This window comes from Bubalus kerabau, chromosome 5 (assembly GCF_029407905.1).
Source record: "Bubalus kerabau isolate K-KA32 ecotype Philippines breed swamp buffalo chromosome 5, PCC_UOA_SB_1v2, whole genome shotgun sequence".
Classification (NCBI taxonomy): Eukaryota; Metazoa; Chordata; class Mammalia; order Artiodactyla; family Bovidae; genus Bubalus; species Bubalus kerabau.
The window spans coordinates 101857900-101870882 of record NC_073628.1 but is presented as its reverse complement, the minus strand read 5'-3'; the positions used below and the strand labels follow the sequence as shown (position 1 = coordinate 101870882).

General features: G+C 46.9%; 1 protein-coding gene across 2 annotated transcripts; it reads right to left on the bottom strand.

The window, feature by feature from the left end:
* Positions 1-3807: 3807 nt before the first annotated feature.
* On the bottom strand, positions 3808-11175 carry RPL22 (ribosomal protein L22). 2 transcript variants are annotated; one of them, XM_055582452.1, is made up of 4 exons: positions 11143-11175; positions 9074-9178; positions 6794-6918; positions 3808-4005 (listed from the first exon to the last, which is right to left on the bottom strand). In XM_055582452.1, the coding sequence occupies exons 1-4, from the start codon at positions 11158-11160 to the stop codon at positions 3861-3863; spliced, it is 393 nt and encodes a 130-aa protein (XP_055438427.1). In that variant the 5' UTR covers positions 11161-11175; the 3' UTR covers positions 3808-3860. The 2 variants fall into 2 exon arrangements, with proteins under 2 accessions (XP_055438427.1, XP_055438428.1); XM_055582453.1 differs by lacking the exon at positions 11143-11175 and adding an exon at positions 10968-11123.
* Between the last annotated feature and the right edge of the window lie 1808 nt (positions 11176-12983).

Genomic DNA, 12983 nt, shown 5'->3' with positions numbered 1-12983 from the left:
CCCACATTCTCCTCTCCCTTCCCATCTAATGAATTTCCAGTAAGCCTCAAACCAAAGCTGCTCCTCATTCATTCCTGGGCAAGAACAGGTCTGTCCAGCCTCCTGACAAAGTGCAGGGAGCTGGGAATACCATCTCCTGAATTGCTTTTAAACCACATTAGGAGAGATGTTGAATCCACCCTGGGCAGACACCCTGCCAGGGTCAAGGGACAGGCAGGGAGGAGGCGGGCTAAGAAAGCAAGGGCCCCTCCTGGTCTCCTGAAGCTGTATTTCACCTCCTGGGCACCTAGCTGAGGGAGCCTCAATCACAGATGCCTCAGCAGGCCTGCATTTTCCCCAGCAAGGCTGCCTTCCTCTTCCCAGACCTCCTGTCTTCCTGAAAATTAACCATCCAGGAGAAAACCCTAAAAACTGCCCACCCTTTCGGCACCAGCCCTGCCCCCAGCCCTTCCCAGATGGAGGAATTAGGTCAGGGCACCTCCACAGGTCCCCTGTCCCACTGTAGAGAAGCTGGGACCTACAGTATTTCCCGTCACCAGAAAGCCCCTCACCACACAGGAACCATTAACTGTGGCTCCAGTTCCCAAGATGAGGTTGAGAAAGTCAGATATCTTTCAACCAAGAAGAGTTCCAGCTGCTTAATTTGGCAAATCAGAGTCGAGATGTTCGTCAGTCATCATCCTCCACCGTAACTAGAGCAGCCCTTTCTGTTACTTGAGAAAAACCCGCACAGCAAAGAAGATCCAGCACAACCAAAAAAAAAGAATATATTGGCTCTGTCCAAGGTTACCAAGCAAAGGCCATGGTACTGCCAAATCTGTGGTTGTCTTGTCAGGGACCCACCTCCTAGGGGTGTGCCCCCTCACAGGAAAGGGTCAGCACAGGACCCTACATACAGCCTTGAGAAGTTTGGGAGCAAGTCAGAAGAGGGGCCAGGCAGCAAAAGGGAGACAAAAGCAGACTGCCAAAGCCAGTTTCCAGGCTCCCCTGAGCCTATCAGTGGCTGGAGGACCATTATCAACTTACGGGAGTGCAGCTCACCTTCCAAGATACCAAGTGAGCCCTAAAAATGCTGAGGTCTAAATGCCCCATTAATTTTGACCAACTGTCTTAAAATTAAGTATTTGACATGATCAAACTGTCCCACTTTCTCCATGTCTGTGACACGTTTCTGAACACCACAGCGCTAGGCACCACTGATTAGCTGCTGCTGCTGCTAAGTCGCTTCAGTCGTGTCCGACTCTGTGCAACCCCATAGACAGCAGCCCACCAGGCTCTCCCGTCCCTGGGATTCTCCAGGCAAGAACACTGGAGTGGGTTGCCATTTTCTTCTCCAATGCATGGAAGTGAAAAGTGAAAGTGAAGTCGCTCAGTCATGTCTGACTCTTAGCAACCCCATGGACTGCAGCCTACCAGGCTCCTCTGTCCATGGGATTTTCCAGGCAAGAGTACTGGAGTCGGGTGCCATTGCTTTCTCCACTGATTAGCTGGAACTCATCTATTTTAACACAAGGCTCCTCCTGAAATGCTGCAAGGATGACATGACTCAGAAAAACACAACTTCACCACTGAAGGAGTCACGGGGTGTGTGTGGGGGCTGGGGGTCCATACGGGCCTTTGAAAGGAAAACAAAGTTACAACTTTTGTTAAGAGATGGTATTGATCAAGCCAAGGGTGAAGTGGTGTTGGAGTCAGCTGAGAACAAGACTGTACCAACTTCCTACGTCACTACCTGCACGAACTTAAATCTCAGCTTCAAACTCTCCATGACCTAATCTTTTCCTGTGCCTTGATCAGGCAGGTGAGTCACGAGGCAAGAAAGATCAAAAGAAAATTGGTCTAAAATGCAACCCAGGCCCAGCTGGTATAATGGGTGCCAAGTAATTCAAGTTCACATCACATCCATCAGAAAAAGTCATGTGTTTGCCAAGTTATTTCTCTGGCTCTGGGTCTGAAGAAATTCTACATGGAGAGTTTGGTTATAGTCCTCTCCAGAACCTGAGGCACAGCAATGTAACAAAGGTGAAGAAAGAGGGAATAAAATATACATGTTCTTATCAAACTTAATGAAGTTCAAGGTCATTGCTGGTACAGCAGGACAACCAATTTTTTTGTTGCTAAACAGATTAACATGCAGTCCTAAAAAAAAAAATCCTTGCACAATAATAGTAGCCATGTGTTAGCCACTTTAGTATGTGATCAGAAGTCAAAATACAAGAGTTAAAAAAGGCACAGAAAACCCAAGAAGTTTCCATTTTATTACAAATTTTAAATCCTGGGAATAGTTTAAAAGAAAAAACTTATATACTAATATCAGCCCAGGGATAATTTTTTACAATCAAACTAAGGTTTCTATAATGGAACATCAGTGCAACAAACAAGTACAATTTGCAAACCCAAGTCACAACCTTGCTAACAGAGTTAATAATCATAGTAAGGGACAGTACCAAAGAGCTTCAGTTAAATTTGAAAGAAATCCTGCCTTCTCTAGAACAGAATCATGCAAATAATTCTGCTTCAAGAAATTTGCATAGAAAGAAAATGGTACTTTACCACAAATGAAATTGCAAACCCTCAATGTTAAAGTCAACTCAAAAAACACCAAATGTTAACATTTCTAGCTATGCAACTAGCAAGAACGTAAGAATTGCAGGTGTGGAAATGAACCATAGGCAAGCTCTGGAAAACCATGAATTTGTTATGTCACCTTAAGACAATGCACTTTCCTGCAGAATGGTTTAGACTTAAGGAGGGCACCTTAAGGTATCAGGTCCTCTTCTCCCTCTTGATCCTATCAGCAAGTCACATCTTTACAATCTTGTTAATGACCTCGGATCTCTAGCCTCTACACACAGGGCAACAGAACCCATTGTGGGAATGGTATGGTGGGAACACTGCCTTCAATTTAGTCTGTAGAATGACATTAAGTCCAGCTGTGGCCTAAACGGCGTGAAGTTGACTATTCCCTGGGCATCTGGACACTTCTCTTCAGCCTGAGTAGTCTCCCAGGCCTTCCCCTTCACACCCAAACCCAAGAAGACTCCAGAGCTCTGGGCATCGAAGAATTCCAATCCTAACCCATGTATCTATCCCACAGATCCTCACCCACTTCTGGAATCTCCACTACGCCTCATCTCCAGCTCCCCCTGCTGGGGTCAGAATGACAGTTCGCTGCAGACTTGCAGAAACAATTATTTTACAAATTCCTATTGTGTAGACCTTTCCTTAATCCAACACCTGGGACTTTTAAAAGAGCCACTCCTCAGACCCTTTCCTGAGGGGGGACAGAATACAAGGCAACACTGAAGGACCACATTTTATTTCCATGGGAAGAAAAAGGGTTAGCATACATAGTAACCATGTGTATCAAGAGTAATTTATGATCACAAAATGAAGACAGAATCACAAAACTGCCCCAGAACCCTGCATTTTTTCGACACTGCCACTTTTCCAAAAGAGAACCTCAAAATCAAGTTCCTGGTTCTGCCTGCAGTGAATCGGGAGTTGCCACGTTTGTATTCCTCAGTCTTTGAGAGGTACCAAATGGAACTGACTCACCCTTTTTGTGTAAAATAGTAACTGACTCACCCCCAATCCCCACGCCCTCCTCCACCTGCTCAGTGTCACACAAGAGTCAGTTCCCTCGAAGGAGCCTTAGCTCTATTTTGCTATTTCTACCACAAGAATTGAAATCTTTAAGCAGAAAAAAAGTTTAAAAACAAGTGAGAGGCAGCCCAGGTGAAGCCTTTTTACTAAGATTTCCAATTTTGTTCAGTCCACACTGCAGAGATACAAGGAAAACCACCATTTCAGTTGATAAATTTTATTTAAGAACTTATACAAATATTCCAGATTGAGTTTTAATCCTCATCTTCCTCCTCTTCTTCATCTTGATTAATCTGGAAGTAACGCAATTCGTAACTTTCTTTGCTGTTAGCGACTACGCGTAACCAATCTCGTAGATTATTCTTCTTCAAATATTTTTTGGTAAGATATTTCAAATACCTGCAGAGAAAGAACACTTGAGAACTCCACTAGACACAAGACCTTCTGATATTCTGAAATACTGTAACTTTTATGAAACTTGTGCATTCAAAGTCACTACAATTCAAGGTATTTTCCCATGGTTCAAAAAATGGCAGTTGGGAAATACACCTAGTCACTGTTCTAATGAGAAAAACATCATCCACATTTCTTCTAACTAACCTGGCCATAAAAATGACAACAGATTAAGATGTGACCACTGTCCATGAAACAAGAGCCATCACCTATAAAGTGGTTTGTAGTGACCACTGGGGAAAGAGATCAAGGTGGTCACTTGGAAGCTAAGCACACAATCTTAATATCTTTTATTGAGAAACTGCTGGGTTCCTAACAAGCTCCAAGTACTTCACCTCATTGACTAAAACCTCCTTTTGAGGTTGCTGGTTCCTGGGACCGCAGCTCAGGGCCTTGTCACATTCTCACTCCCATTTTGAGATGCCCATCTGCCAACCCCCCTCCCCACCCACCCACCGCTTAACTGCCCTGACTCGAGCTGTCCACTTAAGTACCTGGCCTTAGTCCACTTGCTCAGTGGCCACCTGAGCCTGCGTGAGCTAAGCCTCAACCCCAAACACTGTTATCAGGAAACCACTCACCTAAAGGCAACAATGGCTCTTATGCTCAACACAAAGCCCACAATCCTGCTCTCTCATCTATCTGCTTATGAGGCCCTGGGGTTTATCTATACTGGCGTCTTCCCAGAACCGTAAAGAGGGAATAGAAGGTTCAACAAACCCATCACTGGGCAAGTTAGTCTTTCTAGACCTCAGTGTCACCCTCTATAAAACAGGTCTCAAGATACTCACCATCTCTTCAGACTGGTACAAGGACTAAATGAGATGCACTGGCAAACTCTGGCATATTAGATGGGACCAAGTGTTAACAAACCGAGAAACCCGACCCCTCCCGGAAACAAACACTGTTCCACTGTTTTACTCACGTCAACCAAGCAATCTTCACAAAGATGTGAAGATCTCAGTTCAATTCTACCCACTTTTCCCTACATAAAAATAAAACAATTTGGTCGTTTCACCTACAAAGTATTCTCTTTTATTTCCATTTACTATTTCTACTATATTATATCCAGGTAAAGTGGGTTAATTCAAAAGTTTAGATGGCTTGAGTGTTTTCATAATAGAATATGGGGGTAAGCTCGGTTAAAACACAGAAGTTCAGAGATAAGTAAGGAATGTTCCACTGGTCCCTGGTGGTCCAGTGGTTAAGACTCCAAGCTTCCAGTGCAGGGGGCACGCATTTGATCCCTGGTCAAGAACTAGATCCTGGGTCAAGAACTGGATCCCACTTGGTGTGTCCAAAAGAACATTCTAGATTAGGAGCCCCTTGAATGTTTCAAGAAAACATAGTTCTAACAGATCAGGTTCTTTTCCTTCCCTACTTGGCAAACAAGAGAAAGTCTGTGAAAACTGAAGTGACACGTGTTAGGAGACATTCTCACACTAGGTTAGGAGATTTGGAAACAGACCACAGGCTCTTCCCCGCGAGCTCAGCGGAGGCTGGTGGGGGAGGTGTTAAGTACACCTTGGAGGCCCTTCGGTTATCCTGTCTCTCATGCCATCTAACTGCCTTCTGCACACGTGAAATAACTCAGCCAGGCAGAAGGGGAGTAATTCAGGGACTTCTCTGGCAGGCCAGTGGTTAGAACTCCATGCTTCCACTGCTGGGGGTCTAGGTTCAATTCCTGATCAGGGGACTAAGATTCCACAAGTCACACAGCCAGAAAAAAAAGGCAGTAATTCACTTAGCTTTAAAGTCATCTCTCTTTTTTTAATTTAAATTTTTTTTTAACACCAAAAACATTTTGTATCAGGATAGTCAATTAACAATGTTGTGATAGTTTCAGATGAATAGTGAAGGGACCCAGCCATTTACTGACTGATAGTTAAAAACATAAGCAAAGGGGGAATTCTCTGGTGGTTCAGTGGTTAGGACACAGCACTCTGACTGCCAAGGGTAAGGGTTCAACCCCTGGTCTGGGAACTAAGATCCTGCCAACCATGTGGTATGGACAAAAAAAATAAATAAATGGGCCTACAGGAATTAAATGAGGTGGCTTCAGTCTAAACTGAGACTTCTGATCCTCATCTACTTCTGGTAGCATTTACAGGAAAAAAAGCCTAGTGTTGCTGCAGTCCACAGGGTCGAAAAGAGTGGGATACGACTTAGCAACTAAACAAAAGGGGAAAAAAAAAACCAGAATAAAAAATGAAAGCTCTTCAAAGTGATCTAGAGGCAAAGGCAGGCTCACTTTTAAGAATACAATCTAAGCAAGTCTGAGCATCTTTACTGCTGGAAATCCTTTAGCCCAAAGGTCCCCAAACCCCAGGCCTTGAGACTTGTCTGGTCCGAAGCCTGATAGGAAATGGGCCACAGAGCAGGATGTGAGCAGCGGGCCAGACATCGAAGTTCCCCATGGCTTGTATTATTGCCAGAACCATTCCCCCAGCCATGGAAAAACTGTCTTCCAGAAAACTGGTCCCTGGTGCCAAAAAGGCTGGGGACCACTGCTTTAGGCTGCGGAAAACAAAACTGCAGAAAGCTACCAAGAGCTGAATACTTTTAACTACCACAGTAACATTCGTTCATTCACCGCCCCTCACACTGGACACTGCTCAGAAGTTAACAGAGGCAACCACAAAGCAAATGACGTTGCACGGAGCAACCTTCCTGGCCAGGGTGGGTGGGAACCTTAGCTGAGGACACGGACAAGTAACGCCTCCCCTTCCCATACCTTTTGGAAAAGGGCACCTCGGAAGTTACAGTAATCTTGCTCTTGCTTCTTTCAATTGTTACAACACCACCGCCCAGGTTGCCAGCTTTTCCATTCACCTTGATCCTCTCCTGAAGAAACTGCTCCTGTAGAAATCATCAAATGGACCAGACAGTGAGGAGACTAGTTCACCCACATCACCAGCAAAACACTTTTAAATTTTATTTGTCTTCTTCTGGTAAAGAATCCACCTGCAATGTGGGAGACCTGGGTTCAATCCCGGGGTTGGGAAGATCCTCTGGAGAAGGGAAAGGCTACCCACTCCAGTATTCTGGCCTAGAGAATTCCATGGACTGTATAGTCCATGGGGTCGCAAAAAGTTGGACATGACTGAACCACTTTCACATACCACTTATTTTTAATTTTTTGGCCACGCCACATGACATGCAGGATCTTAGTTCTCTGACCAGGGATTGAACCCACAACCCCTGCATTGGAAGCATACAGCCCTAACAACTGGACCATCCCAAAAGTCCCAAAATATTTTTTTATACTCCTATCTCTAAGCATATAGCTGGTTATACGTCCAGTCTCTGACTCTTGGGTCAAGGGTAAAGAGTAGACAGGAAACCTAGGCCCAAACTTACAACTGTAGATATAGGCAACCAAAATGGCAAGCAGCCTCTGAACCTAAGACATGTAAAGCACTGTCCTCAGTGTGATCAGAGAAAATAAATCTTCAACCAAGCAGAACAAAGACATACAGCAACCAGAGCAATTACACGTCTATCTGCTGAGGGGCCACGTGCACCAGCACTGAACAGCAGGAGGGACGCTGGCCCAGAAGCCCAGAGATGGACTCTGGGAAAATCCCAGAGGAAGCTGGGCTTTCACCTCTTGGACCAAAAAGGAGGACTTTTATGGTTTTCTTGATATTGCAATGACAGGAAGGCCCTTCAGCTCCCATCCCTACAGTCCTCCATTTAAAAACTCCAATCTGGGGACTTTCCTGCTGGTACTAGGACTCTGAGCTTCCATTGTAGGGAACATGGATTCAATCCCTGGTCAGGGAACTAAGATCCCAAATGCTGCACAACACAGCCAAAAAAAAAAAACCACCAATATACAACATGTTAACTGTCGACAGGAGGTGTGATGAGGTCAGAAATCTTGACTTTCATGTCTTAGACTAATAAACAACTCCTGTTTTGTATCCAAAGGAGGAACCTAAAAGGAAGACAGTCATATACACATATTGAGAGACAGTGGAGGGAATAATGGCAGAACAGGGCCATCAGACACAATGGGGAAGAAGCTACAAGTTAGGAGGGACAAGAGGCCCCAGAGAAAAGCAAGAAGACAGAAGGAACACGGAGCCACAGAGGGACCTCCTGCAGGCCAGGCCAGGGCCACGGCAGGCATCTACAAGAGGGCAGTCAACTACAGGCTACCCAGACACCATACTTTGTAAGTCGTGGCCACAGGCCAAGCTGCTAATTTTTTAATTTGAAAATTATTCTTGTTGTAATGACATTAATCTTGGCAATAGTTGACCTCTGGAGACTGAAGAGAAAATGTCAACTTACGGCTCTGCACAACAGTATGTCTGAACTCCCCCAAGCTCTGCTTGGCTATGGAGAGGAAAAGTGTAAAATGCCAAAACCAAGTTGCAGATTCCAAAATGTGGCAGTTGGGTTCATTTTTCTAGATTTAGGTGAAATAGAGGCGTATTTGGGGGATGGGGCCAACATGAGGGCAAAAAAATCAGTACAGAGCAAGGTCTGAAAAAATCCAAGCTACAATTACAAATCAGCAAGCAGGATATTTTCACATGAATACTGAAGCTCTGATGCTTAATACAACAGAAAGCTCAAGGAGATGCTGTCCTCTGTCCAAGGCCCCCGAACCAAGCATCAGGCCCAGGGCACAGGAAGCCCCTGGGCCCAATACGTCAGTGTCAGGGCCAAGCTTACACCTAAACACACCTAAGTGCAGAGGAGATGCTGGATCCAAGGAAGTTCACCTGATAAATTTTAAGTAAAATCTTTTTGGAAACCGAAGAAGAAAATGTGGCCCTTTGGCAGTGACTTGCTCCAGTGCATCTCCTTTACTCTTAACCACTGTCACAGCCCTGAGAAAGCAAGGCTTAGAACCAGAACCAGACAGAGATCCAGAGTCAAACCCAACAGCAAGAACTGCAGAGCAGCCTGAGCCTACAAACAAACAGGCTCCAGTATGTCTTCTCAGCAATATCCGAAAGGGTTCGCTACTGTCCAGGGTGGCATCAGCGGGGTAACTTACAAAATTGGCGGCATCCATGATTCCATCTTCTACAGGGTGGGTACAGTCCAGAGTGAATTTTAGGACTTGCTTCTTTTTTTTGCCCCCCTTCGCCACAAGCTTTTTCTAAGAAAAGGATACAAATGATAAGAGAGATAAAGCCATAACCAGGCAAAAACAAAAAAAAATTAACAGAAGTGTAAAGACCAGAGTTGTAAAAGTACACACAAATGCAAAAACCATGGGATTCTGTTCCCCTGCAAGGGTGCCAAGGATGGAGGATAGATAACAATCAAGATGCTGCTCTGGGGTCATGCCCTCTAGAAGAGGAAACTCATTACAGCACTCTTTTCCCATTTACACTTTCCAGCATCCCTAGTTTCTAGGGGAATAACAGAAGGTCTGTTAGCTTAAGAACTACAATAAAAGAAACGTTGCCTTTTATTCATTCTAAAATTTCCAAAATAAAGAAACACTTGCCTTCTTCCAGGATTAAGGCACAGGCATGAAAATGCCTTGCATACCTAAAACAGTTTTAATCTGAATTGAATACGTGTCCTAACTTTTTCGACTCAGGGGCAATCCAGTTGATCTGTTTTTTCCATTCGTCCTGTCTCATCTACTTTCTCAGGACAGTGACCAGAACCACACATCCTAGCAGCCCATCTAACCCCAAATGGAACAAGGGTCTAGCTAAAGATTCTAATTACAACAAGACTGTTGACAATTTCTGGTCTTTTGACTGATTTAATCTCTGAATGAGCACTTTCAAACCACCAGTTTAGCTACAAGGTTCCAGCTCCTTCATTCTCACAAAGATCCTTGTATAAATATTCTCCCTCTACAAATTCCAACTCCAATTAAAAAAAAAAAAAAAAAGCACTTGGACAACATACTTACCTGTAGTTGCAAGAACACATTTCACATCCTTTCCTGTCTCAAAGAACTTCACCTAAAACTTGTATTAACTGGATGAATTTTTCAAACACTTAGGCTTCAACAAAAGTCACTCATTCTTTTCCTTCCTAACATGTCTTCCTAGTAACAATCAAAGGGGCTGCTTTAAGCCCCGGAAACACACAATCAGCAAGAAGACCTGCCGGCAGGATATGGGCTCCATATCCCCCACACCATGGTTTTAAATCAAAAACATACAAATGCCTAAAAGCATTAAAGGCCCACCCAGGCAGAAAGCTGGAGATGAGGCCAAACTGTTAATAAAGGTGTCCCAACAAAGAAGGGTAGGGAAACTTTCTCCAAGTAACCTGGGAGGAGACCATCTGCAGCCAGTGACATGAGGGCGCCACACCGCCCAGGCTCAGCCTGGCCGACACAGAATCCAAATGGGCCCCCGCCGGACACCAGAAAGGGTCTGCAGAGCTGCGCCCTGAAGATCTAACTTTCTCCGGAGACGCGCAAGGGTCCTCTAGCCCAGGCCTCCTCGTGAGAACTGGCCAGCGAGCCCTCCGTTCGTGGACCCTGACACTGATCCCGAGTCCCGGAATAGGCTTTCCGGTTGCGCACGGTCCCCGAGAGTGGCAGGTCCCCTCCTTCCCCTCCCTCCGCCCAGGTAACCGGGCCCAGGCATCGGCTGCCTTACGCCGGCTCCAAGGTTCGCTGACCAGCCCAGGCTGCAATCTCAGTCCCCCAGCTCCCTGCTGACCACTGGCAAGAGCCCAAGCCCGAGCGGCGGCTTCCGAAAGCCCCAGATCTCCCCCTCGAGCCTCGGGCCGCGGCCTCCTCCGCCCACAACGTGCGGGGATCGGCGGCCACACTGGCTCACTCCTGCAGGCCTGCTAGCCAGGCCCGGGTAGGACGATGCTGAGCGCCGTCCGCCAAGAGCCAGGTAGGGGCCGGGCCGGTGAGGCCCACGTGCCTCCCCCAGAGCCGAGGCCTCACGCGGAGCCATACTAACCACAGGCGCCATGGCGGTAGCGGAGGCAGAAAGGGAGGTGAGCGAACTACGCAGACGCAAAGAGGCCGCAGCGCGCAGAGCACGCAGGGCTCAGGCCGTACTAATTTCTCTGCCACGCCCCTCGGACGCCACTGTCTTGCCCCGTTCTGTACTCTCGGGGAGCGATTGTTTTTACCTGAATGCAAAAACCCATCGTCTCACGCCCCTCCCACCCAGGATTGTAGTGGGAGGGAGGAAGCCGAGTAGCCTGTCCCACTGCGAAGGATTGGAGGGGGGAGCCTGACTAGACGAGCCCGAAGAGAAATAAAGGGGTTCGCTCTACTTTTGACAGTCTTTAAAAAAATGAATAAGGAGATTCAATAAACCGTCAATAACCAGGTAGTGGGATAGGAATCGAACCCACTAACTTGGGGAGGTGAGGCCTAATTTGGGGTTAAGAGCACTTGGCTTCTTCCTACCCAAAGTCCAAGTCAGGAAGCGGATGCGCAGGGGCTGCTTCCCGGTGCTAGCCCTCTTGGCTGCAATCAGGTACGCTCTCCACCACCTCAGACTCAAGCTGCCCATCCTCGGATCATCCTAGCTTTTCCAGCTCATCTATTCTGGTGCGTACTAAGCCGCTTCAGTCGTGTCCGACTCTTTGAGACCCTATGGACTGTAGCCCGACAGGCTCCTCTGTCCGTGGGATTCTCCAGGCAAGAATACTGGAGTGGGCCGACCCAGGGATTGAACCTGAGTCTCTTAGGTCTCCTGCATTGGCAGGCAGGTTCTTTATCACTAGCGCCATCTGGGAGGTCCCTCATCCCTTCTAGTTTCCCAGCTTCAAAAATTCGTCTGCCAGCGCTCCTCACGGAGAAGACAATGGCATCCCACTCCAGTACTCTTGCCTGGAAAATCCCATGGTTGGAGGAGCCTGGTGGGCTGCAGTCCATGGCGTCGCTAAGAGTCGGACACGATTGAGCGACTTCACTTTCACTTTTCACTTTCATGCATTGGAGAAGGAAATGGCAACCCACTCCAGTGTTCTTGCCTGGAGAATCCCAGGGACGGGGGAGCCTGGTGGGCTGCCGTCTGTGGTCTATGGGGTCACACAGAGTCGGACACGACTGAAGCGACGCAGCAGCAGCAGCGCTCCCCATACTGGCATACAGACAGGAATCACCTGGGAATATCATTCCAGATTCCAATGCAGTGGGTCTCATTGGCCTGAGATAGTGCGTTTCATGAGAGCTCCCAGGAGATACTGCTGTTGCTGCTGCTAGTCCACGGACCAAAGTTGAGTGGCAAAGGGTCTTCATCCCCAGACCTACCGTTCCACATGAGGGACTACTGTCAGTCCTTCATGTCCATGCTGTTAGGGGAAACACTGACTGGAAGCGCCCACTTTAGCCAGGCACCATAGTAATTATTTGCATGATTTATTTTATGAGAGGACGTCCTGGTAAAAACAAAACTAACAAGCCACCACCAACCAGAAGAATTTCGGGTAAGTCAAAAGGAGACACCACGTGTCCTACCAACCTCCCAGAATCCTCCTTGCTGGAATCCATCTTGGCTGAGTGATGCATGTGCCACCAGGAAGGACCCTCAATCAGAGTGATTGAGATCTGAGTGTTTCAGTCAGTAACAACCGAGAAACTAGTCCCATCATCATAAAACCCAAAACTGCAAGCCATGTGGTGGAGCAGTCCTCCTGGGTTCCCTTACTCTGCTGCTCTCTGCCCAGGCACCCCTTCCCAATAAAGTCTCTTGCATTGTCAGCACATGTGTCTCCTCAGACAATTCATTTCTCAGTGATAGACAAGCCCACTCTCTGGCCCTGGAAGGAGTCCCCCTTCCTGCAACATTACAAGTTCCAGTCCAGGGTCCTGCATTATAATCACTCACTTGCACACATCCTCCAGTCCCTGTATCCACCTGCCATGTAGTCCCCTATCGGAAGCCCAAGCCTAGCTTACAGTGGTGTTAGGATACTGTCCATGCTGATTAGGTGTACCTTCAGGCCCACTCTGCCAGTTG

Bases quoted from the DNA above. Each gene is read 5' to 3' on its own strand.
- RPL22 (XM_055582452.1), bottom strand. The intron at 6,919-9,073 runs GTAAGTTACCCC...TGATTTCTACAG, and splicing joins TCATGGATGCCGCCAATTTT to GAGCAGTTTCTTCAGGAGAG. The intron at 4,006-6,793 runs GTATGGGAAGGG...CTTTCTCTGCAG, and splicing joins GAGGTGCCCTTTTCCAAAAG to GTATTTGAAATATCTTACCA.